General features: G+C 38.5%; 1 protein-coding gene across 1 annotated transcript in view; it reads right to left on the bottom strand.

Moving 5' to 3' along the window:
* PLXDC2 (plexin domain containing 2) overlaps window positions 1–26,881 on the bottom strand; it is a 280,684-nt gene that overhangs the window by 28,212 nt on the left and 225,591 nt on the right. The window contains exons 10-12 of the mRNA XM_069776624.1: window positions 7,147–7,207; window positions 4,181–4,334; window positions 2,128–2,166 (exon numbers count right to left, since the gene is read on the bottom strand). Coding sequence (XP_069632725.1) covers window positions 2,128–2,166; window positions 4,181–4,334; window positions 7,147–7,207 — 254 coding nt within the window. The remainder of the gene's footprint in view (window positions 1–2,127; window positions 2,167–4,180; window positions 4,335–7,146; window positions 7,208–26,881) is intronic.

The raw sequence follows: 26,881 nt of genomic DNA, 5'->3' as shown, positions 1-26,881 counted from the left end.
TCTTTTGCATTATTTTTATATAACAGCATACAATTTTGAGCTGTTTATGAGGTGCTCACGATGGAGAGCTGCCTGGTCCCTGTCCAGCCACCTGCCAGGGAGCGATGGCTCACAGGGTAGAGTGTGGGCACAGCTCAACTGGGAACACACTTTATGCACAGAGCAAACACAAAACGAGAGGGTGAAGTGCTGACTGATTCGTCTTGTCTATTGACCTTTAAGAGCACTGAAGAACTTTTCACAAAAAAATAAAAAGCAATTTGATTTCAAGAAGAATAAGAGAAAGAAAGGTTCAAAGACATTCCTGTAGATGAAATGTCTAAAAGTACCACCCTGAGTTTATAGATGACCTTATTCCAGGGGATTACTTATATGTCAAAGCCATGTCAAACAACAACACTGCCAACAAATGGACAATTCAATGCCCAGTACAGCATGTGACCAGCTATGCTGTGGCTAGTGATAGCAAAATGACAGAGGAGCGACCGGCAAGGAAGGGGATGGCAACAGCCTCCTGTGGAGTGAGCAGATCTCTAATTTGAAGGAAGGAGAAAATAATGGCTGAATATTACCAGAAAACAAATGACAGGAAAACAGACCAAAATGCTAAGTGGCATCTGCACACTGTGTTTTTTCAAAACTTGAATAATTCTCTGTGAGGGCGCTGAGCAACCACTATGCCTCAGCTGTCCTGACCTGGTGCACCTGGGACCTCTGCCCATGGGGCTGGGGACTCCAAGTAAGCTCAAGCCCAAACCTAAACTATATTATAGGTGAACCTGTATTCAGCCTCATCTCTAATCTTGACTCCTGGACCAACCTTGGATCTATGCTGAAGGTAGCTTGCCTCCAGTCCTGTCCATGGGCCATCAAGTCTCTTTGGATGGATCTTGGATCTGTGTTGCAGACTTATCTCTGGCCCCGTCTCCTGCTGCTGCTGACCAGACTCCTTGTATGGACCTGGTTCATCATCTCACCTTCTCTGGGACTGCTGATGGGAGCTGCTTCCTTGCCTGAGCTGTGCCACCAGCTGCTGTGCTGCTGGCTGCTGTGCCTAGCCTGCTCCCTCACCGGTCCCAGCCTTGCCTTGCCGACCTGGCTTCCTGCCTTGACCCGGGGCTTGCCTCGTCACTGCAGACTCAGCTGATCGTCACTAGACTGGGGCTGACCCCAGCTGCTGCCCCTGAGCCGCCGGACTCACCCCACGCCCTGCCCAAGCCTGCTGCAACACTTAGCTGCCGGTTCCCCTGCCCCTGAGCGAAGCTTGGTGCTCCGTGCCTGGAGGAAAAGCAATCAGAGCCAATAATATTCCCCTTTATATCAGTGGAAATATAATGTATTTCAACTTGCTCAGCAAATCATCCTCTGCTTAGATAGACCATTCTGAAGTCCACAGAAACCAACCCAAAACTTTCTCCTCAGCAAGCTCTACATTGGCAGTCAATACAGACACAGCCTACATCTAATGACGCAGTCTGATTCTAACTAATAGCAAAATTCTCATCAACTTCAAAGGGAGAAGGAACAAACCTCAGGTCGCAGTCCTTGAACCCACAAAGAAGATGACAGAATCAGTCCCCTGCAGAGCATCATTTAACAGAGGCCTTTATCAGTATAGACAAGGTGATCTTATTAAATTGCATGAGGAATGTGCATGGAGAAATACAAGAGCTCTGCTAGTACAGAGACACAGATCTAAAATGGATATGTTTATAGACAAAATGACATGTAATAGTTCACTGCTATGAATGAATCTATAACACAATATTATTATTTAGAACTACCATCATATCCTCTCTTAATACAGTTAAGTAATACTGTATTATTATAATACAGTTAATAACTGTATTAATACAGTTAAAAATTTACTTAATATGTCCACATTTGGAAGTTAATTAAAGCTGCTGTTTTATTAAAGAGTTATAAAGAGAGTTGTAAATGTTTAATTTACTAAGCAGTTGCTAAGCTTATTTGCCCTGCTGTTCTTCGACACAGATGTGGAAGGCTGAAGTCCCTTGGGAGTCTGGTAAAAGCTATTTCTACAACCTGATTTTGATTAATGAAGTTCAGTGGGGTATAATTTGACAAAGTACTGACATTATTTACAGACAAAAAATAATCTCTTACCTCCATTATCTTTTAGGTGCAGTGCTATCTTGGTGTCATCTGTAAAAGAAATTCAAAGTTAGTTGTAGGAAAATGCATTTTTCTAGGTCATGAGTCATTTTGGGAATGACTTTTTAATGTCAAAGAAATTCCACAATTAGAAAATGATTTGGTACTCAACTCAACAAGAATTAGATTGCGGTGTTCTTACTTTTACTGAGCAATGCTTTACTTCCTTACTACTTGTTGTGGTTTAACCCCAGCCAGCAACTAAGCACCATGCAGCTGCTCACTCACTCTCCCCCCCTCCCCCAGTGGGATGGGGGAGAGAATGGGGAAAAAAAAAAAAGTAAAACTCGTGAGTTGAGATAAAGACGATTTAATAGAATGGAAAGGAAGAAAATAATGATGATAATAATAATAATAATGGTGATGATGATAATAATAATAAAAAAGAACTGGAATATACAAAAAAAGTGATGCACAGTGCAATTGCTCACCACTCACCAACCAACGCCCAGTCAGCTCCCGAGCAGCGATCCCCCCACAGGCCAACTCCCCGCAGTTTATATACTGGGCATGACGTCCCATGGTATGGAATACCCCTTTGGCCAGTTTGGGTCAGCTGCCCTGGCTGTGTCCCCTCCCAACTTCTTGTGCCCCTCCAGCTTTCTCGCTGGCTGGGCATGAGAAGCTGAAAAATCCTTGACTTAGTCTAAACATTACTTAGCAACAACTGAAAACATCAGTGTGTTATCAACGTTATTCTCATACTGAATCCAAAACATAATGCTATACCAGCTGCTAGGAAGAAAACTAACTCTATCCCAGCTGAAATGAAGACACTACTAAAAAAACATTTATGAGAATGTTACAGTGTAAAGGAGGATTCCAAATACTGGTAAATAAAGGTACTAGAGTCTGTTCCATAAAACTTACAAATCATTCATTTGTGTTACATGTTCATACATAGCTTGAGCATTCTATCATATTAAGGACTATATGAACCAACAAATGACACTAAAATGAAACAATGACTTAGTTCCTCTTCTAAGAATCATGAAAAGGTCTACCAATTTTAAATCCTATTTATTTCCATGTTCCTCTTCTTGTTGTGAGCTTTAATGAACAAAATGCCAGGGAATAATGCTGCTAATGCAGTCCAAATCCTGCACCAACAGTTTCTAAACTTCTCTTGCTGCAAACAAAACCAGCCTTTCTTGTCTGTAGATTCCCACCTTGAAATGTCTTCAGCTCAAATTTTCCTGTCACAGGCCACTTAAAAAATCTGCTTGTACCTGGTACCTTTTCTTGTGTTAACATACAATTCTGACAGAAAACTACTCTCCCTCCCTCCCCATTTTATAGATGCTATTTGATTAATCTGAGTTAACATTTCTACCCAGCTGAATTTTCTCCAGAAGCAGGCAAGCAGGATACTTCAACCACAGAAAGGCAAGATTTAGGCAGCCAGTGCAACAAGGATGAGAACTGACACACCATCACTTACCCAGTTAATTTAGTTCAGAAGCCTATAGAAACTATTTCATAACAATGAGCACTACATGAAAAGAGCAGTGTTAACTGACCGAAAAAAAGTAAACAGGCAAATTTCAAAAAGGTTTTTAATTTGGGTTATCTCCAATTTTCACCTGGTTAAATAGAATACCTAAAGGGATTAAAAATTCATTAAGTCTGTGATGGGAGTTTCTTCACTAACTTTATCAGGACCCTCTCCTTCTACTATTTCAACAGGTTTTGGACTATGGCCTGATGGTTAAAGGAACACAAAAAACTCATTGTAACCACAAGTTCTCCAGAAGTCTGCCTGGCTTGCCCATGGACCCCCAGCACCACCCTCTTCTCCAGCACTTCTCCCCTTTGCACCTTACTGTTGTGAAAGCAAGTTGCAATTTAAAAGCAGTAGCAGATATTGCGTTGACTGCAATTCCCCATTCTTGCCACTGCCCCAAAGAGAAAAGGTCAACATGAACACATACTTAAAGGAAATACACTTTTTAGACTTGTAAATGACGTGTTTGCACTATAGAATAATGCAGTGTATACACTTCACCTTCTGTTGGCAGGCTAGTTGGCAGGTGGGAAGTGATGGATCCTCTGGTGGTCGTTAAAACTCTGAACTTTGTGGTGGTTGGCAGAAGGGTGGTGGTGGAGTATGGAGGTGTTTCAGTTGTGTCTATATTCTTCTCACAAATCTTATCTTTTGACTGTTGAGAAACAACAAAAACAAAGAAGAGAAAATTATTTCTCAGCAGAGACTGTCACTAAAAGGAGAATTTAAGAATGGGCAAGCTGTCAGGATAAAAAGAACAAAAATGGAAACTGTAAATCAAGGAATTTCAAGAGCTTTTTCTTTCTTTTCTTTTTCCTCCTTTGGAGTACTCTACACAGCATTCAGCAACACACATTTTTCAGTTAGCTGCAAAACTTACAAATCTCAATTGTTAATGACAAGGCTTCAAAGTCATCCCTGAATGTCAAACGTGTTATTTCCCCCAATCAGATTTTAACATCTAAGATTATCATAGAAATTTTCACTCTTCTATTGTGAATGCTCACTGCCATTGGTCTGGGTGCCATAACACATGTTAAAAAAGATACGTGGGAATTAAATCGTAGCTCTCTGTAGTGAGTAATGTGTAGTTAACTGGAGCATTTAATTGGGCTTTACGTGCAGTTATCACAGAAAAATATGCATATATGTGTAAAATGTGTGCATGTATTCAGCATATAAAATATTTATATATCACACTATAGAGCAACACTTTCACTATATGCCTATTAATTATATATAACTTTAAAATTTCATGTATCGTGTCTATAACAATTATTATATAAGTATCCTAAAATATAGACTATAAACTATAATAATCATACAAATGATTGTTATATTAGCACACCATAAATAATTTTCACCATCATACACGAATTTAACTTGTATTTTCATGGGCAAATATTTCGATACAAATCTTGAGTTTTTTTTTTTTTTTTTTTTAATTTGTGGACACTTTTAAAATTCTGCAGGTGTAATGAATATTTTCTTTTATGGATTACGCAGTTTTGCAGGAAAATACATCCAATTAACTAGCAGCAAATATAGGAACTGCTTGTAACTCCTGCTGTCCCCATTGATTTTAATGAGAAGTTGAATCCTGCAAAGCCTGTTCATTTTATTGAGATCCGGCTGTCAAAACCCAGTGGGTGTTGTCTTTCTTTTAATATGTATGGGTATTTTATTGTCCTTTGTTTCACCAGAAATAATATATTACATTAAAAAATGTATCAATACCTGCAGTATAATTAGTCTTTAAATTTCTGCATGTTTTAGCTTGAAAACCACTATTAATTTCACTGATGAAATTTAATAAAAATTTAGCTCAAAATCTATATTACAAAGAAGGAAACATTACTACGAGAATCCTCATTATTCATCCTCTTGAATGAATGCATATAAAATTAATCTCTGTGTGCTAATTATTGATCCTTTATTGAACACCAGCAGTCAGCTCAGACATCATTCTGGAAGATCCTAAGTAAGCTGTTGCTTCTGCTCCAGAGAGTCTGAAAGCTGGACTGTGAGCAGCAATCAGCTAGCCTGAAACTGTGCAAATCAAGGTATTAGTTTCTCAGATACACTTCATGTATCAATAATTTCCTCTCAGATCATGTACTAAGCCTTGGAGCACTAGTTGTGTTGAAACAAGAAGGGAGAAGCAGAATGGGATGCTACTGTCCTGCAGAGAGCAATTTTTGGATAACTTCATCTACAGGCACAACGAAGTCCTAGCTAATTATAATCTGGATTAAAGCAATACAGAGATAGTGCACTATAATAACACATACTCCCAGTACCTTTTATTTTATGTTCTTGAAGAGGTCATCCTCCACAGACAATAAATCTCACAGAAATTCCATTCTTAAATCAGCAGATTACAAATTGCAAAGCTGAAGTTTCAAGGCCATGTAATAAGGCAGTATGTTGGATGTGGTTATTTTGCAATTACAGTTATAAGGAAAAAATTTCTTCCATCAGACTGGATTTATATCATTGCTTCTCTTTGCTTCTACTGAGAATATAACAGAATGTGCTTTTCTAACTAGACACTTGGGGCTAAGTTTTGCCCTGAGTTTTGCCTGACATTACATTTCAGAAGGGCTATTTTGCTGAAACTCATGACAGAATTTAGCCCTTTCAGCCCAAATGGAAAAGTAACTGCTTTTTTATGGCCATCAGGAGATTAAAAGTGTCATAAATTAATTTGTTCCTATTACCACAATCCCCAAAAGAAAAAGAAAAAAAACAAAGAAACCCCCAACCTCCAAACCAAGAAACCTTCTAAAGGGAGGACACTGAGAAGGAGCCAGCAGTAAGATACTTATATATGTATCTGCTCTGGTCCAGGAGTACCCCAAATAACTCTTTTAGAGGAGGCTTATAGTCCCTGTTTGACAGTCCATCATTACCACATTCAGATATCTTTTTTGTTCTTTCACTGCCACTCCATGAAAGGAAATCCAAATGCCTTGTAGGTTTGGGTTTTTTTAAATCTCTTTGAATTTATGCATGTAATTTCTTCTGTACTATATGATTTGGCCAGATTTCATAATCAAAATGCAATGCCTGTTTTTCACTTGAGACTACTCTGGCAGAGGGTTTTCTGAGATGAGGAACATCACAGTTCCTTCCCCTTTTCTGGCAAGAGTCAGAGATCTAAGAGAAAACCGGTGCAGGGATACTGTTCTGGGGCAGGCTTTCTGGTATTTTTATTTTTTATTTAAAGTATTTTCTCAGAGATACAATTTTTACTTTGTGTCCATTTTATTCTCTCAAATGGGGAGTGAAATTGCTCAGCCTATTTTGCTTTATTATGCCTTACAGCATTTCCACTGAATGATAGAGGTAAATATAGCATGTCTTTGGCCTTGAAACCATGCTTCATAATCTGAAGAATTTAATCAAAAGCATCATAAGTATATAAGTGGCCTCTGATGGGCTGAGGATGTAAACTACTCACATACCTCTTCAGGGCAGCCACTGTCTACCCAATCTTGCCGGTGACGGTCAAATCCACTGGAGCATCTTTAAATGATGAAATAGATAGAAGTTGTCCAGATGGAAATAGGAGGAAAACAAGAACAAGAAAGGAAGGGAAAAGAAGAGAAGAGAATGACAGAGAGAATAAGTAAATGATGTGATTTATTTTAAAATCCATATGATTTATGTGGTATTGCTTTTATTCAAGAGGCAGTTGCTTGCAATATGAGTTAATAATTTAATCTACTTCAGTGAAACGTGTTTCAATGAATGAGTTTTTATTTTAGGTTTTTTTTTGTTTTTAATTTATAGTTTTTAAATAGGAATGTCTCCCTTCCACTGGATAATTATTCTTAAGACTGCACTGAGCCATAGCATTTTTAAGTTTGATGTCAGCCATATAGATGTAAATTAGTTTAATTATTTCTACCAGACTTCTTAGCCAGGAAAATTTAATCACGCAGAGGATGTAGTGAACCAGTCACTGCTTTTATCAGGCAAGGTGATCTGAGACATCAAGATACACACACAATGATGCGATCAATGTTCACAGATTTAGGTAACAGCTCCTCAGAACAGCCTTCATGACAATTAGAGAATACTATACAGCTGCTTCTACTTCCTTATTAGCTGGGGAAAACTTAAGTTGCATGCATATTCCTTATCAAATTAGGTGAGGTTGATAGCATGCTTGCAATATCCTTTTTAATTTTTAAATTTTCAATTTTAAAGCAACTTGTAACACTTTAATATAATGATTCCCTCAGCAATCCCCACCTCACAAGAGTGTTACCAGTGTTTATACAGTAACTTAGGGTTTCCTAGACAACAGTTAGCATTATAAACAGAAAGCATTATTAAACCAGCAAGCAAATAACTAAACCATGATGTCCGACTTTGAAAGAGATTCTCTCCAGTTACGTTTTTTTAATTTTTGTTCGTTTGTTTGTTTTCTGTATTCATTTCCTGTAGTATTTTGTTATGAGACAGGATGATGTCATTTGGCACCCATGGTCATAACTTACCTGACTGTACAGCAAATAACTTTCTCACTGTCTTTTAGTAAGACTGGGCAAGCAAATAAGGCCACTGTTATGGTTAGCACTGAAAGATACCAAGACATGCCAAGTACTACCTTACTTCAACTGAGGTAAACAGGTGCATTTGGAAGAATGGAACAGTGGAATCACTTTTATAGTAGGAGAGGATGTTACAAGAAGATGTAAACAATGTTAACAACACACCTGAGATAATAAACTTCTCCATATAATTATTCTGAGGAGAAACTACAATGTCTTTGACAAAAGATTTTGAGAAAATGTTGATTCTCCTGTGGTAGTTGCACTGATCCATATTCCACCATTTGCAATGTTACTAAAAAAATACTCCAACCCTCAGAGGTATCAATTATCACTCACTCTATAGCAACTGACTTTTTAAGAAACCTTTTGCAGTGAACAAAAAAGATGCCTAAACCAGAAAAGCATTCTAGAGGAATGCAGAGACCTCCTTCCCAATGCATGGGAATAAAGGTCACTGTAAAGAGTGTTTTCTTGCTGAAGGGTGAGTGAATCAGTGCTATGCTGGGAGCTCGGTGCTGCCTCCCTATCTTTGTGGTACTAAGCAGAAAGAAATGATGACATGACATTCCAGGTATGAATAGAAGATATTTTTTTTAAATCTCCGTCTCCCCTACATTCCCCTAAAGTTTGAAGAGCTTCATTAGCAACTTCTGTGCCCATCTTGAAGGAGAACTGGACTAATTTTCAGATGTACACATTACATTTTAGTCATACTGCTCTGGCTAAATCTAATGGGTTTGAGGATATTCTGTACATCTGAAAATCAAGCCCAATGTTTAGACATGACATCAAGCCACTCCATAATTCCTACAATAGAGGCAATTACTGCAGGTACATAACCATGTTAATTCAAATCCAACTGTACTGTGGCAGTACACTCCCCCCAGCAGGAAACGAAACTTCTCCAGGCAGGGAGAAGAGAAAAAAAACCCCAAACCCTTGAGGCTGCAGGTTGAAAATTGAACAGACAAATCGAGATGTGCCAGGTACACTGAGGTGACTATTTTGGCCAGTAGAGATTAAATGACCATATGCGCATTTTGAGTCATCACTTTTAATTTTTAAGGATTCTTAAGTCGGCTGTGTAGTACTAATTCCCCTTACATCATTGAGCCTGTAATTACTAATATTATTGGAGCTCTAACTAACTTTTTACTGAAGAATAAATCTGACTTTTAACAGCTGTTGGATTTGATTGTGCATGCCTCCGTAACATGTACTTAGACCTAGTAGGGATTAATGACCTTTTATCTTAGATTTTATCTTGTATCTAAATGGTGTCAAACTTGAGGCTCCAAATGTTAAATGTATAAAAGCTTATCCCAGGTGCACTCACTTACAGTTCGTAAGTCTTTTCTGACAAACTACTGAAATACGGTGGCAAGTAACATTGCTGGGGCTGATTTTTTCCCAGGAATTAACGAACCACCAAAAGTTGAATGCAACATGCAAGGATTTGGAATGGCTCTTTCAAACATGTGAGCCTCTCTTCAGATGACTGTATCTTAAAGAATAATACATTAAACCCCAGACATGGTTTGTTTAACATTTTCTACTGATGCAATGGTGAGTCCAAACAATATTATCAGAAAGCAGCTTTATCAGGAATGAGATAGGCTCCAGCAAACCTGTTTGTGAACTTCCTTTGAGACATATGTCAATGAGATGTCAGCCATAGCAGCTACTATCATTGCTGCATCGTTGAGTTAAAATTCTGGGAACTGTCATTTCAGTGCACCACGTGCTTTACCGACTGCACTTTTAAGACTTTCATTTAGTAGCATAGTGATAATCCCCTGTTGCCATTAAAACATTGGAGCAGATTTGATTAGCTATGCCATTTATACCATCTGTCAACATGGCCATTTTATAACAACTTCATTTTCAAGTGATGACCGAAATCAGCTCCTAGGAAAGCAATAACAAAGATGTTCTAGGAAATGAGAATAGGGACATTCATGAAATGTAAGGAATTCCAGGATTTGTGTGGAACTTGGGAGTACTGGTTCAGGGAGCAAAGGGAGAATTAAAGTCTCTGCACGCATAGCAATGATGATTTGGCATAACTAATGCAGCTAAGTCTGGGTAACAAGAAAGATGTCAGAATCCTTTCTGTGAACTGTACATAGCCAGAAAGGAGATCGAGATGTCATAAGATCTACCAGATGCTATTTATCTCTACTTCGCAGAGAATATTCAAATGACAAGAGGCATCCAGTCAGTGCATGAGCTGAAATGCTTTGCTGCTTCTCTTTTAAGAGAGTTCAACGAGGATTAATAATAATAAATCAGATACCCTGTATACAGATAATTTATCAAGGTTTAACCTATAAAAGCTAAAAACTTAATGGAAAATTATTGGGAAGGAAAGGGACAAAGTACGGATGGAAAAATCTTTTCACCAGGTTGAAGTGGTATAAAACATTCAAGAGCATTAAAATGCACAACATGTGTTCTTTAAACCAACTGTTCCCTAGGTTTTTTTGCCAGGATATCGGCAACGGCATATAAAGAATGGATTTCTGGGAACTGAAGGACATTCCAGAAATCTGAAATGATTTCTTAAATACCATGTAATTATTCAGCTCAGTTAAAATATTTATTGACTCCTATAAATAAAAGGTTAACCTGGAAAATTAAATAGAAAATTGAACAGACCGAACTCTTTCCTGCTTTCAAACACTAAGGAGGGCACATCACATTAGGAAAAGATTAAGGCACTCACTAGGTTGTTTGAATTACTAAAAGGAGAATTAGAATATTTTAAAGTGGAATTTCTTTCCAAGCTGAGGGAGATAGGAAGTAAAATATAAAAATAAATACATATATATATTTAAATATATATTTAAAAAATAAAAATACTAGAAGCCTTGAACTTTGTGTCTGTCCAGCTGAAAAAAACCCTAATCATAAAGCAATTTTTGGAGGAAAAAAAGCTCTTTGTGCTTGGTTTGGTTTTGCTTCCCCTTACTGCAGAACAGGCTCCATTTTGGTTCCTCCATCTTTTGAATATCACTTTGTTGTTCAACTGTGCTGTCTGGGAAAAGACTGTATTTTCCTCCCATTGTTATTTTCCACTTTCCCTTGTCACAAATGCAGAACTTTATCACAGCTTGAAGCGCTTATGAAGTTCATGTGAAATGTCACTATGAGTGACTGTGGTATAAATTTGTAAGATATTTGAATGGTATTTGTGCTTATCATCTAGTTCAATACACCCAATCGTATATCTGAATTCAAGCATAAATGTGTTGTCTGTATTTATCCTTTACTTTAACATATTGCTTAATTAAACTGTACATCAGAATAGGATGACAATTTGAATAGTTAGAAGAGGATTTGCTCCTACCTTGCTCTTATAAGGTAAGAATAGCTAAAATGACTTTACTTAATACAAGGATTTTAAACATACAGCACTACAAACAGCCTGTACTATTTTAACATTTATGAAAAATTCAGATATAATTACTAAGGCATAGTTAATACTTGATGCAGCATATCTGTGTCTGCAGCACTGAATTCCATCATTGTCTTAATATTGCATGCCTCTCAAAATGTACAAAATTCAGGTGATTATGAGGAGGATCAGAGAGTGCCACAAATTTCAGCTGGTAATCTTCAGCCTGACGATGGTTCTACAATTTTATGGGACAGAAATTTGGAAAAATATAGCTATATGTTCTGTAAAGTACTCCTGCAACATCATGTAACCAGAGAAGTGAAAGATGTTAAAAAAAAAAAAAAAAGAAAAAAAGCTGTTATTTTACAGTAAAAGATTGAACATGTGTAAGACTCGATATTTGCAACTTTGACACAACATGTGAATAGGTAGTAGGAAATAAGGATTCCCATGGGGAATTCTTGCTGTTGGAAGAGCCTAAGAATAAAAGTGGGCTAAAAGAAGTAAGTTTTATTTCCAATTCAACTAGAAGGAAAGGAAAAAATCCTAGTTAAAGTGAGACTTGGCAGAGTTCTGATTACAGAACAGGAGGATATTTTCTATAATCTTAATGTCAGTTACAACAACAAAGGAAACATGCTGAAAAGCAGATAAAGAATAAAAAAGAAGCTTTTGCTAAAGGCTCTGCTTTGAATAACTAGAACGAAAAAGAAAGTGTAAGAGGAAGGCCCTAGAGTCAGATTTATGAGATTATGGCATCAGACTTTCAAAAAAAATCAGCAGAAAATAATAATCAAATGTGTTCTCTGGGAAGGAGCCACACTGAAATTAGTCTCTGAAACCAGGTTACATTCTCCACTGTCTTTGACTTTGTGTGTTTATACCTGGACAAAGTGGGTATAAAGAGCTAATAGCAACAGAAGTTAGCAGAGAATTCTCATCTGTTGGCATTGCTACCTGTTTTGCACACAATTAATTACTCAGGGTTCAAGGCAAAGAGCTCCAAAGCACTACTGAGTGTACTTTACACTCTGGTTAGTGATCCTAACTAGCACAATTAATCCCCCGTTCTTACCTTTACATGATTGTCTGAACTATTTTCTATCTTTGAATATCCAAAATGATATCTTCAATTTTAGGGTGGATGCTCCCATGATCTTACACTTTTTTTTCCCAATACTGCATGTTACATTTCCTTCTGGTTAAATAAATAAAAGTGAGTGGCCAGTTGTATTTTGAGAGCTGCTTTATAATGCTTTACACTGACAACCTCAGAAGTACAGCTAGCCTCACATACACATTGCTTTATCTCTTGTTTTTAAAACAAAAATATGAAGGTCACCTTTGGAGAAAATATTTCCTTTTCCACTTTAGAGATGAGGAAATAGAGCATAGGAGACATGAAATGATCAACTGAGATAACAGAATTCTGTAACAGAATTAATCCCAGATTTTCTGAAAACCAGACAAGCATACACTAATTCACAGCTCCTCTGTTTCCCATAGTACTCCCAGACATATGAATTGTAGAACTGGGAATGATATCGAAAAGCATCAAGTCTCAGGTAGCATGCGCCAAGGCACAGCTCTCATTCACACATTGGCCAAGCTCCCTTTTTTATTTATATACGTTTACTGGGATTATGCTCCTTTATTAAAAAAAAACCACTAATAACATTAACAAGTAGAAGAGTCCTTGGGACAGGATGAAAGTGGCCTGGGGTTAAAGATAGTATGAAATAAGGCTATTCACATTTCTGTTATCACATTTGAACCCCCAGCAATTGTGCAATACATAACATGGCTGTTTCAAGTACTAGTGGGCATCAGCATCTGAGCTGCTAGAAAGAGAAGTGCAGAGATGTTTTGGTTAGGCTAGGTTAGTGGTCTTGTTATATCTCATTCACAACTAAAAAAAGAAGTTAAAGGAAGCAGGAGCTATGACAGGAGAATGAGGCATAATGTGCTAAACTGACTCTACATCAACCAATGTTATATGCTTACAAAGGTATGCCAACAAAACAGGAGAGCATTCTGCACAAAGAACATACAGTTTTGAAACTGCATATTCATACCACTGCATTTGTGGAAAGTATGGATGAAATAGGGTTAAGAAAAAACACCTGCTGTAAAGGCTCAGTGAATTCTTCACCTAGGGAGTAAAAGAAAGGAAGGACATGAATCATCCTGTAACTGGTTATGTTCAAAGGAACTTAAAGTTCAGAAAGTTATTTGTTTCCCAAATTAGTATTCTACTTGCATCTCATTTTTTATCTAGAAGTGAGTCAAATTCTGAAGTCAATATTCAGCAAGAACAGTCTGCAAAACAGATTACCAAAGAATTACAGAACAGTTGGGGCTCATCAATTTCTTCATTAATTGTACATATTAATATTTGTTGTGATATCTGGTGGGAAGCAAGTGGTTTCATCTATGCTATATGATAATGCAGATGTTGGAAGAGTTAATAGATCTGAATAGAGGGGGAGCTAAAGATGTAATGGTGCGCAAAAAAGCCTTGATATTTAGGAAGAACACTGAGAAAACGTTGTTATTTTCTCTGAAATTGGGAATACCTCCTACAGGGAAATGTTACAGTCCACACTGTTTAGGTGACTGGAAAGATTGATAAAATATATATGCTATAGAGAATCAGTAGACTGTGTTGAGAAATTGAATAGTTTGCTTTAGCAGGTCTTAATCTCAGATTATCCAATTTTTATGAAGAGACATGTGGATTTCATATTTGTCTAAATAAAAATTTCTGGTAACATTACACAGGAGTATGTGTATAGCAATATGTAAAAATTAAAATATTATGCTAATGAAAAGAGACTTTTAATTTATGGCCCCTCCTTAAAGAGTGACGTTTAGGAGGCAACAAGACAAATATGATTTCAGTGATGCTCAAGTGATATTGAGGAGTACAACCATAAGAGGTTAGCACTTCTGGAAAGCAGTTAAGACTATTGTGATCATTCTGGCTGTTTCTATACTAGTAAGATAAACATGCCCAGAAATGTTCCTTGGCACTGAAGACTGCTGGCACAGAAGGGCCTATGCCTGAACAAGCAAACTCTCTCAACCTTGAAAAGAAGGAGTCTGCACATAAACTGCCAACTGGGAATAATCCCTGGAACAGTCCAACTCCTAAACCATGCCTGGGAACTGTTCTGGACAGTGCTCCTGGGCATGGACTGAAATCACATCAGGGAACATCATAACTATTTAATGGCACAGACAATCATTTTCCAATGCCCAGGAAGCTTCCCAGGCTCTGTTTAATCTGCAAGTAATTCTATGTAAAAAAATATTTGGTATGGGAAGATGAACTACAGCTGTACAAGTGACTGTTTTGTATGACCACTAAACTGACCATTAAACAAATCTGACTGGGACTGCCATTCTGCATTTCATTTCAGTGAAACATAAAAAGTAAAGAAAAAGAAAATTTCATATAGTGCAAAAACTTTCCATTAAAATTGTCCTGAAGTCATAAAGATTGGGTTGGTCAAATTTGTGTATTTTCTAATACATCATTGTTGGAAAAGAAAAAAATTCCCAGTTGTCTGCTGTTGTAAGCAGTAAAGTTGATTTATTTCAGTCCATTGGAAGAGAAGGTAAGATAAAGTGCAAAATAGCAGCAAAAACAGTAGAACTGCCCTATGTATAGCGATGCATAAAAACATTCTAAAGTGGGGAACTATGGATAATTGAACTAACCTGTTTCAGTACTATCCTACCTTTTATGACTAAGAATTCAGTTAGGACTACAAAAACTAATTCATTTCATTAGGACTACCTTGCTTATATATTTGGCTTATAAACTGGGAGAACTGTTGTTGTAGGGCCTAACTGCTCTCTTTAGAAACTAAGCACCTACTTATGTTTTTTTTTCTTTTCTTCCATTAGCTTCCATATTAGAACTTTGAAGTGTTTTTCTCACTGAAGTCAAAACTCCTTATATCCTGCCATACTTGGTTTCAGGAGTAGTGACCATGAACTATTTAAAAATTCACTATTTTCATTAGGGGAAGAGACTAGTCAACTTATTTCTAACTCTTCTAGTAGCACAGGAATAGTAGTTAGCATAAAATAATATCAAAACCTGTATATGATAGTCAACAGAGAGAGAAGTGGATAAAAATAACAGTAGTTTAGCAGACAAAGGTAACTCTTCCAAACAAATTAGTGTTAGGTTAAGGAAAAGTTAGCAAATTTCGGAGGTGTGAAAATGAGATGAGTTGGGACTTTACACACAAAAGAAGTGGAAGAAACAGCCTGAGTGCCAAGAAGACAATCTAAGCAGGTTAAAAATTATGCTGTAGACAAGATGATATGTTGATATCTGATTATTTTAGGTTAAGATAGATTATAGTGAAACAATCAAAGAGGAGTTTGAGATCCTGACTGCACTCCTCTGTCTTTGCACCTGTGCTCATATACAAGACATCTGCAGATGTCAAAGCCTTCTTGAAGCTCTGTCTCTGAATTCAGGTAAAGTAGGTAAAATTTCTGCCTTACCTGGTAACTTCCCTCTCAGAGATCTTGAAGTAATCTTTACTCTTGTGTTTAAATAATTATACTATTTTTTCTATTTGTTCTAATTTCTGTATTCACCTAATCATCATCTACCTATATTTCACTTTACCGTACCATGCAAATTAACATCCTAACTGTTTTGCATTATACTTTATTTACTGTGTGTAATGCGTGAGCATGTTGTTAAGTATAAATCTTTTAATTTGTTATCAGGAAAGTCTGTTTTCTTTGAGATGTGTTCCTTGCTCTCTTCTGATTGTACAATTAAAGTCTAATAGTTACATTAGACCACCATTTGAGTCATTTACTTGGGAATCAGCCAGGCTATAATGCCTGGTATAGAAACTCAGTCCTGAGAAAGCCCACCACATGGCATAGAAAAATGACCAGAAGTTTAAGTTTCTTAAGATGTCTAGGATATGTATAAATTGCATTCTAGGATGTCTGTCTGTGGAGTCCTTTCACAGGGAAGTGTCACCTTTCACCAGTTGTGACCGCCTGACAAATTAAAGTCAATGTCTCAAACATTCGTTAAAGAACTTTGGTGGAGAAAATGGCCTCTGTAAAAATGCTGGAGTTTTGTGAACAGGACAATGTGGCCGGAGGAGAGGGCCCCACAGAAGGTGGGACTGTACTTTTCCAAAGCCGCAATTCCTTACCTTAAGTGACCAGGAGAAGGAGCACAGCATATGTGCCTGGAGGAGGAGGCCCCACAGAAGATGGGACTGTGCTTCTATCTTAAGCAGTCATGCCAGCAGAAAAAGAGAGGCAACTCCGCAATAAATCCCCCCTCCACAAAGCTCACCGACTGATTCCAGAGAACCCTGGGAATGGGAACTGCGCATGTCGAGACCATCGACTAACGCACTATAAAAGAAGGGAGAACGAGTTCTCAGCACATACCCTCTGGAACTGGATCTCTACGCTGGCTGGACCAACACTGGACCCAGGACTGGTGAAACCCTTTTCTTCTCTCTTTCTTTCTTTCTCTCTCTCCCTCTTTTCCTTCTCTCTTTTCCACAGTCCCTACACCTCATCCTTTTAAACATAAACTGTTGACCAAGTCTGAGACTGGGAGTGGATCTAGCTGCCCCTGGGCTCCTCTTTGAGAAGGAGTCCAGAATGCAAGGGGGTCTGCTCTGAACCTCATGACTCAACAGGAGGCCTCTCCTTCTGATACATTTCATGTTCCTTTTTCCATTTCTTTTTCTACACCTTCCTTCTCTTCTCAAACAGTGGCTTAATGACATGTTGCAAGGTTCATATTGATAAGTTCACTTGTACTTGGGCAAGGTTAGCTAGGTTGAATAAATGTTGATTGTTGTTTGAACTCCCCTGGTGTGGTTTCACCTTAATTCTGACAAAGGAAATCCACGAACCTAAGTCGCTCCAACTTTGGGACGTGACACCAGTGAAACAGGAATGTGTTTGAATCCAAACTTTCTGGTATTAGCTATCAATGTAAGAATTGAATAGGCAAAAATGAAATCAAACAGAAAATAATTTGGGGCTGCCCTGTAACTAAACATGGTGCAGTTCTGCCAGCAAATGACTTTAATCCCAGAGTGAAAGCCTGTTTAATAGAGCAGGGAATACCCACTATTATAGCTATAGCACTCAGGATAAACAAACAATACAGAATTAAGTCTGAACTCAACTCTGTTGTGATTTGAAAGTTTATGGCTGGCACAGAAGTTGTAGTTCTAGATATAAATGGTTCATCAAAGACTGAATGGGATTTTTCTTACTGTTCTAACACAATAAATTAAGAATAAAAAAGTTACTAGTATGTAAAAGAATTGCAAAAGAAGTTTCTACACAAAAAAGCTGTGTTACCTAGCTATTTATCTACTGTTTTATCACTATGGTATTAGAGGTGCATCTGTGAAATTAAACATGGAAATTAAACACAGATTTTGTGATCTTCCTTCCAAATTAATCAGCAGAAGAAAATATTCTCAGAGGTATAAATAACAGATGGATGTCTACTTTCCCTACTCTCAACGGGATTTAAGTGCTTAACTGTCCTCTGTATCTTTGAATAACTACTTCCTGCATTTATAATAAAACACCTTAGGAAATATGATATATTTGATAGACCTACATGAGACATACTTTGCATTAAGGTCTTAAAACTGTCCAGGCAGTGGTCCTTTTTGTATTGACTGTGATATCTGTGTCTTACCAAGCTGTGTTGCAAAATTGGATACCACAGAAACCTGCAGAGTGGATAATGAACAGAGTTTCTAAGCTCCAGAAGACACAGCAACATCTCTGGCAAGGGAACCAATAGCTAGTGAAACCAGTCTCAAATTTTGAAAAGCAAATGATATGGTAAGAAACACAAATATACCACATGAGTAGTGTGAGTGATGTGGCTTAAATAAATCACTGTGTTTATATCTAGATTAAGAAACTTCAAAATGCTTCCCAGTCTTCAGGTCAAGGATTGCAGAGCAAATATTTCAACAGAAAGATTAGGATTTCAGAGTAATGAGAATTGTAGCAATCTTCTGCCCATTTTGTAGAAATAATTTAAAGTTTTGTAACCCAGTCTTGCATTTCTTAAAAATCTGCATCAGTTATGAGCATAACTGTTGTCCTCATGTTTTTCTGAGTTATTCAGGAAAACAAAGTAAGGCATACATATGTAAAAGTGTGTGACTAATGCTGCAGCTGTAAGAAAACTGACTAGTTTCTGTATGAAAGCAGGATTTAAGTTCAGTTGGGTAGATATCAAATCTATTAATGGTAGGTTAGAGGTAGTTTTATTCTCCAGCTTGAGGCTGCTGAGAACATCAGTGAGCAGAAAGGACGACACTGCAGAAGAATGTGTGCAGAAAGGAAACTCAAGGAATGAAGCTCACAAGACAATGTTCTACTAGTGCAGGAAAAAGCTTGGGTGTTTGCCCTGAACACAGCTCTCAAGCATTATGTGTCCGTTATAAGATATCACAAGCTTTGAACCAGGCAAGGGTTCTTTCTACTCTAGCGGGTCCCACACCGTATCAAGTGAATTGGCCAGTCTTGCTCTGGCATGTCCTAGGCCTCTTAGAGCTACTGCACCTGCACCTGAGAGTTCTGTTCAGAGACTGAACTTTTTAGGTTTATTTGTATTAACCATAGGAATTGTTCCAGACAATCTGTGCTCAAGGGGAATTACAGAAATTCCACAATAATTCCACGGAATCCAGGTACTGACAAATTCCACAAACTTATCCAAAAAATGTAGAAAGGCTATTTATCTGCTATTTTTCCATGTATCAATCTCAGCAAAAAGTTAGTTCATCTGGCTGCAGGCTAAATTTCAATAAAAACAGGTTAATAGATCAGGATCATCTAAGTTCCATAACAGTGCTTTTAAATGTACCATTAGGTACATTTTACTGATATGTACATCTTTACTGTTATGTATTTTTAAATGGACCTTCAGGCTACTGAAGCTTACACTGTCTTCTAAACAGAACTGCCATCCCACTTGAGAATATCTATTACTATGATCTTGCGAGGCTTCTTTCATCAAACAATACCATCACTGGGCTCACTCTGGTTTGAGAAAATGCTTTGTTCATTAAGCACTTCTGTGCCACTTCCTTTTCTTGCTTTACTCCCATCAGACTTGCCATGCATACAAAATTCTCAATTATTGAATGCTAATTTGCTAACAGTTTCTTGCAGTTCATGCGTTCAAATTAGCTTGTCAAATTAAGAGCAAGCAGCTTGGAAAAGATTTGAAGAAGTTGGGTGTGGAGCAATTCTCTGCTCAATAAAGTATAGATCTAGTTATCGTATCATTCTTGTCAGTGATGTATTAGGGCTGACAAATTTACACATTCATTCTTGATACATTTGTTGCACTTATTAAAAAGACCAATTGCTGTCTCAACACAACTTTTAAAACAGAAGGAAAATGTGTTGCATTTTAATCAGAGCAAACTCTGACAAAGGGCCAGAATTTCTACTTCTTAGATTTTCGATATTATCACTTCATAATTGGCAAAGAAACAGTATACGAGTTAGAAAAATAGTACTGACATTACTTTTCATTTATCACAGGCTAAATTTGACCTAATTCAACAATCTACTTGTTAAGACCCAGGTGTTAGGACTCTGCCATGTTTTCATATAAAACCACTCCAGCATAAAGAACTGCTGTAGTGGCACACAACTTCTATAGACAGGCAGAATCTGGCACATTTCTTTCTCTGTGCCTGAAGCAGCAGTATGATCAGCAAATTCATGAAGTTATACACATTGATAGAACAGAATACCTCTTACAGAATACACTATATTTTAAACCTCTAGCCCTTCTAAAGCATTTAAAATGAGATTTTCCTTGTCATTTGTATATGAATCTATTACACTGATTGGATTATATATGCTCCCTCTGGTGGTTTGTTTAAACCATACAAATACCTCATTTTTTTAATTTTGTAATTCAATGGCTTAGATACTGTGGCCAATTTTGTAATAACAGCACAGTACTCAGTTAAACAGTGTTGGGATAAAAACAGCCTGAGTATAAATCAACAAGTCTTCCTCCCATCTTTTAGTTTGGAATTGAAATATGTAATATCCCTGAAGCAAACAAACAAGGAAAATTAAACCCTCAAATAGTTAAACCCAGGAATTATTTAAAAGTGAGCATTTGAACCAACCTAGTGGCCTTCTATGATGGAGTGACTGCATCAGTGGACAAGGGAAGAGCTATGGATGTCATCTACCTGGACTTCTGTAAGGCCTTTGACACTGTCCCTCACAACATCCTTCTCTCTAAATTGGAGAGATGCAGATTTGATGGTGGACTGTCCGGTGGCTGAGGAATTGGTTGGATGGTTGCATCCACATGGTAATGGTCAACGGCTAAATGTCCAGATGGAGATCGGTGACCAATGGTGTCCCTCAGGGGTCCATACTGGGACCAGCACTGTTTAAGATCTTCATCAATGACATAGTGAGATTGAGTGCACACTCAGCAAGTTTGCAGATGACACCAAGCTGAGTGGTGTGGTTGACATGCCTGAGGGATGGGATGCCATCCAGAGGGACCTGGACAAGCTTGAGAAGTGGGGTCATGTGAACTTCATGAGGTTCAACAAGGCCAAGTGCAAGGTCTTGCACCTGGGTCAGGGTAATCACCACTATCAGAACAAACTGGGGGATTAATTGATTGAGAACAGCCCTGAAGAAAAGACTTGGGGATACTGGTGGATGAAAAATTGGACATGAGCCAGCAACATGTGCTTGCAGCCCAGAAAGCCAACCATATTCTGGGCTGCATTAAAGAAGTGTGGCCAGCCCGTTGAGGGACATGATTCTGCCCCTCTGCTCTGCTCTTGTGAGACCTCACCTGGAGTACTGCATCCAGTTCTGGGGTCCTCAGCACAGGAAGGACACGGACCTGTTGGAGCAGGTCCAGAGAAGGGCCACAAAAATGAGCAGAGGGATGGAACACCTCTCCTATGTGGAAAGGCTGAGAGAGGTGGAGTTCAGTCTGGAGAAGAGAAAGCTCCGGGAGACCTTATTGTGGCCTTTCAGCACTTAAAGGGGGCTTATAAGAAAGATAGGGACCAACATTTTAGCAGAGCCTGTTGCAACAGGACAAGGGGTAATGGTTTTAAACTAAAAGAGGGTAGATTTAGACTAGATATAAGGAAGAAATTTTTTACAATGACGGTGGTGAAACACTGGCACAGGTTGCCCAGAGAGATGGTAGATGCCCCAACCCTGGAAACATTCAAGGTCAGGCTGGACAGGGCTCTGAGCAACCTGATCTAGTTGAAGATGTCCCTGCTCATTGCAGGGGGGGTTGGACTAGATGACAATTAAAGGTACCTTCCAACCCAAACTATTCTATGATTCTGTGATTCTATGAATAAAAATTGAGCTCTATAGATGGCTGTTTATGAATATAGGGACAGGGATAAAAATATTTTCAGGCTCTCAAGATAAAACTTCCTTTCTTGCACTGTACTAAGTGTTTTGCCACCTTGCACTGCAACGCCCAAGCTTGTTACCTCACCCATCAAACCAACAGTAACTTCAGTTCTGTGCCTTCTTTGTAATTTCTTTGCACAAGAACTTCCAGAGCTTTTGAGGAGTGTATTTATAACTGCATTAAAAACTTCTAGATTTCAAGATTTTTATTAATTTTTTTTAAGAACTTCATCAATTTGGTAAAATAAACTGAAGGGCTTAGACCAAAGCATGTCACAACAGGAGGTGTTCACTACATGTTCGCTGCACAAATAAGCTAATGTATCTGCACTCTCAGGTGATGAGTATCTTTGGTCCTGATCTCATCTGTTGCCTTTCCCTGCTCTGTAATGCAATCTACAACCTTCGTCATAGTGTCAGCTATCAAATAAAAGATGAGGGAAAAGTAGATACCAAACAGTAAGCTATGTGTGGAGAAAGACCCTGTGTTTCTCATTTGAATTTAATTATTTTCTTTGGTAAATCAGGGGGTTTATGTAGTCAGATAGTATGATAATCATTTTTGTGCTTTTTTTGTAATTCTGTATGGGTGGTGCTTTGCTCAGCCAATAAATATTTTAGATTACATAAGACTTACTTATACTGCAGTATTTGATTCAACACAGTTTTATAAAAATAGGTCTTGTCAGGTGGAACATACAGAACAACAAACAAACAAAAAACCTAACCCTTTTCCTCTTCCTGATATTAAAGATTTCCAGACATAAACTCAGATTTGAAAGTTAACTAAACTTATTTCCAATTCCTTTCATATTTCCATATTTCCAATTTCTTTCCAAAGGAAGAATAAACAAACAAGACATTTCAAGCTTGCCGAGAATTTCAGAAGACAAATAATAGGCAACAATTTTTTATCTCAATTACCATGAGGGCACTGTGGAAAACTGTCACTTCATATTTCAACTGTAAAATGTTTTCTTGAGAGCTGCAAGTGCCTAAAGATTTTCACTTCCCCGCTTTCCAGCTAATCAGCATGGAATGCAAAACAACTTGTTTCCTTATTACCTGTTTAGATGGGAACAGTGATTATCATAATAAAAGATTAGAAGTATCAAGACCTCAGTTGCATTATTGCTACTATTCCCAGACACATTTCTGATTTTTCACTTCGGTCAGAACAGATTCCATAAAAATGAGCCATAACCTTTTCATTTACACAGCTAGTGCTGTTGCTAGCATACCAGATAAAGCACTGAAGTGAAATGTATCTGTCCTGGTTTCAGCTGGGATAGAGTTAATTGTCTTCCTAGTAGCTGGTACAGTGCTATGTTTTGAGTTCAGTATCTGAAGAATGTTGATAACACTGATGTTTTCAGTTGTTGCTAAGTAGTGTTTAGTCTAAAGTCAAGGATTTTTCAGCTTCTCAAGCCCAGCCAGTGAGAAGGCTGGAGGGGCACAAGAAGTTGGCACAGGACACAGCCAGGGCACCTGACCCAAACTGGCCAACAGTGTATTCCATACCATGGCACGTCCCATCTAGTATAGGAACTGGGAAGTGGGGGCGGGGGATCGCTGCTCGGGGACTGGCTGGGTGTCGGTCGGCGGGTGGTGAGCAATTGCACTGCACATCATTTGTATGTTCCAATCCTTTCATTATTGCTGTTGTCATTTTATTAGTGTTATCATCATCATTATTAGTTTCTTCCTTTCTGTTCTATTAAACTGTTCTTATCTCAACCCACGGGTTTTGCTTCTTTTCCTGATCTTCTCCCCCATTCCACTGGGGGGGAGGGGAGTGAGTGAGCGGCTGCGTGGTGCTTAGTTGCTAGCTGGGGTTAAACCACAACAGTATCACAAATGGGATTCTTTCACCTTCTTAGCTCAGGATTGTTTTAAGAGTACAAGAAGCATTGGGAGCTGTGCACACGCACATGGACAGAATAACCCTTCCTAGAGTGCATGAAGTGTCCTGGCTCACCACTACACACAGAAAGTCCAGCACAGGAATTTGTGCAGCCTGTTGCAGGGCACTTTTCAAACTGGGGGTTTGCACTCCATGGGTCAATGTCATAAACTAGTATGATTTCAAACCAGATTATTCAATGCATAGCCTGGAAAGCAGAGACTCTTAAGGTAAAAGTGCATTTAAGCATGTAACATGAGCATGATCTTTTTGTGAACAGGGACTCCCAAAGCTGAATCTCTCTTCCCTTGCAGACCCAGGAAAGCCCCCAGCAGGGCTGCCTGAACAGCAGTGGCAGGAGCTGGCCCCGAGTCTCTAGGCAGCCACTGCCAGAGGGTAGTGGAGCTGCTCTGAGTTGCTGCCATGCAAGGGACTATGAGTTTCAGTGCTCAGGCTTAAGCACCTCAACATCTAATGGGCTACCCTTCAGGGGTGACTTGTGTTCAGAGGACTCACATTCACTTACCTGCTGTGCCTCAGGGGATTCTCTGATTATTGTGAGCCTCCTTGTGTAAAGGGCAGTGTCACACATAATGAGTAGAGGAGCTTCATGGGCCTCAGAGACTTCACTGCTGAGCCCTGCTTAGACTCAGTCAGCTGCAGGTATTTCCTTAACGTGTTTGAGTCCTAGAGACCTTTTTGGTCTTAGATACTTAAGTGCAGAGTTTGTGAAAAGGTACTTTTAATACTGCTCTCCTATTCTGCATAAGTTCCCTTGAAAACCTAAGAGAGTCAGCCAGCAAAACACCTTTGTGAATGTAGCCGTTAGGCTTTCGGGTGCCCTTGGCATAAGGCAGCCAGCTTTGAGGATTTAAAATTGAATATAGATACCAACAGTGACAGCTGAATAAAACTATCATCTAAACTGTTTGCAACTCTTGCCCTTAGTCCTTCAGTACTCCAGTTCCCCATCTCCAGTGCTGGGATAATAGTACCATGCTAAGCCTGATGGATGTTGCAAGGATTGGGAGATGCTTTTATCCTGTGTTAATGAAGTGAAACATGAGACAAATTCAAACCTGAGTCTCCAGCATGCACAGATTGCAAGACTGTGCTCTTTGTCTGCTTATTTCTGAACTCACTAAAATAGCAGTATCACTTCACTGCTGAAATCTGAGACTTTCCTGAAGTTCATCTAAACACACCCATCAATATCTACAGAATCTGGACATAAATCTTTTCAAAACGTTGTATAAAGATGGCTTTTAAAAATTCCTTGATCATTTAAGCATTATACTTCCATTCTATTTCAGTGCCAACTCTTTTAAAGTTCATAAATACAATTTATTTCTTGGGCAATTACTTCAAATATTTCCAAGGAAACTTACTATTCCAGTAATGCAAGCAAGTTGTAGAAAGTGAACCTATAAAGTAACAGCAAAGTTGCCTTAAAGTTTCCAAAAACTTTCCTAGAAAATGACATCTCTAACATGCAGGGTATACCAAGTGCCTAGAGTATATAAACATTTTCAGAAGCATGAAAAGATGATATAAACACGCCCAACATTAATGAATTCTCCCAGTTTTTACATGCTAGGAAGTCAGAGATAATGAAGAGCAAATAATCCAAGTTTCAGCCACAGGTGACTGCTATGAGACAGATGCTAAGTGTTTCTGGCATTTTATAGACATAGATCCTTGTGTAACAGAAAGCTACGATACCATCTTAGCTTACTTATTTGTAGTTAGTCTCTTTTACTTATGGAACGGTTTTACTTTACTTGTGGGACAATTATGAAACATATTTAGTTAAAAATAAAATTAGCTCCTAGGGGGATCCCCCGTCTGCTGAAGTCAAAAGAAAATGATGTGCCTTCACTTAGTCATGATGAAACTGCATGACATACGTCATACTGGATTTCAGAGCAGATAGTTTGATGATCCCTTATGAAATTGGAAACTGATTTAAGCTTGTAGAAAGTGACAGGAATAGAGGATTTTGCTCTGAACACCTACAAGAAGAACCTGCCTCTCCAAAGACTGCAGAGTTTACACAGCAGCTGGGCTGGAGTTACAGGTGGGAAACAATGCACTGTTGTAGAATAAGTTATTTTTATTCCAACACAGATTGTCCACATGGGGGAGTGCAGTTATTCTGCAATGGCTCTGCTGGTCAATTTTCCTTGTATAGTTATAGGTTTTATACAAACTTTCTATTTTTCCAACAACTGTACTTTGTTGTGTGAATGATTCAATATACGGTTTAAATTTTATGCAAGGAAAAAAAAATATATATAAGATACTGTTCTTGGTAGTAATGTTGTTGTGGCTAAATGGGGTCATAACTTGTTGAGAAAAAAGGGTTGTAGAATTGGTATAGAGTTTTGTTTCCCCCCTGGATACATGTTTGCTTATTACGCACATGGAAGTCTGTTTGCTCTGGGACATCTTACTTCAGAGTATCAAAGTGCTACTGTGGCTCCACAGGAGGAACATCACTGTCTCTTACAGCCATATCTGACCCTCATTGCTCCCTAACAGTCTCCTCACTAGCAAACAGGCATTTTCGCTCTGCAGAAATCAGAGCACTAGATCAGTCAGTAGGTTATTGCCACAATGCAAATCTGTCACTGTAGGGTTCGGCATTCGGAAGATCTCGCGATGTCACGGAAAGTTAGAGGGTTAGTCGCAGCCTTATGATGTGTCTGTAATCCCACCTACCCTTGTTAGTATAAAAGGAATTGACTGCACAATAAAAGGCGGAAGTTGGCGCTCACACTGTGTGTGCTCTCTGCCTCTTTCCCTGGTCCGGGCCGACCAGTGATCTAATCGCGGCACCTTGATATGCGGCGAAC

Source organism: Haliaeetus albicilla, chromosome 2 (assembly GCF_947461875.1).
Source record: "Haliaeetus albicilla chromosome 2, bHalAlb1.1, whole genome shotgun sequence".
Taxonomy (NCBI): Eukaryota; Metazoa; Chordata; class Aves; order Accipitriformes; family Accipitridae; genus Haliaeetus; species Haliaeetus albicilla.
The sequence above is the reverse complement of the archived record's forward strand: the minus strand, read 5'-3'. Positions and strand labels throughout refer to the sequence as shown.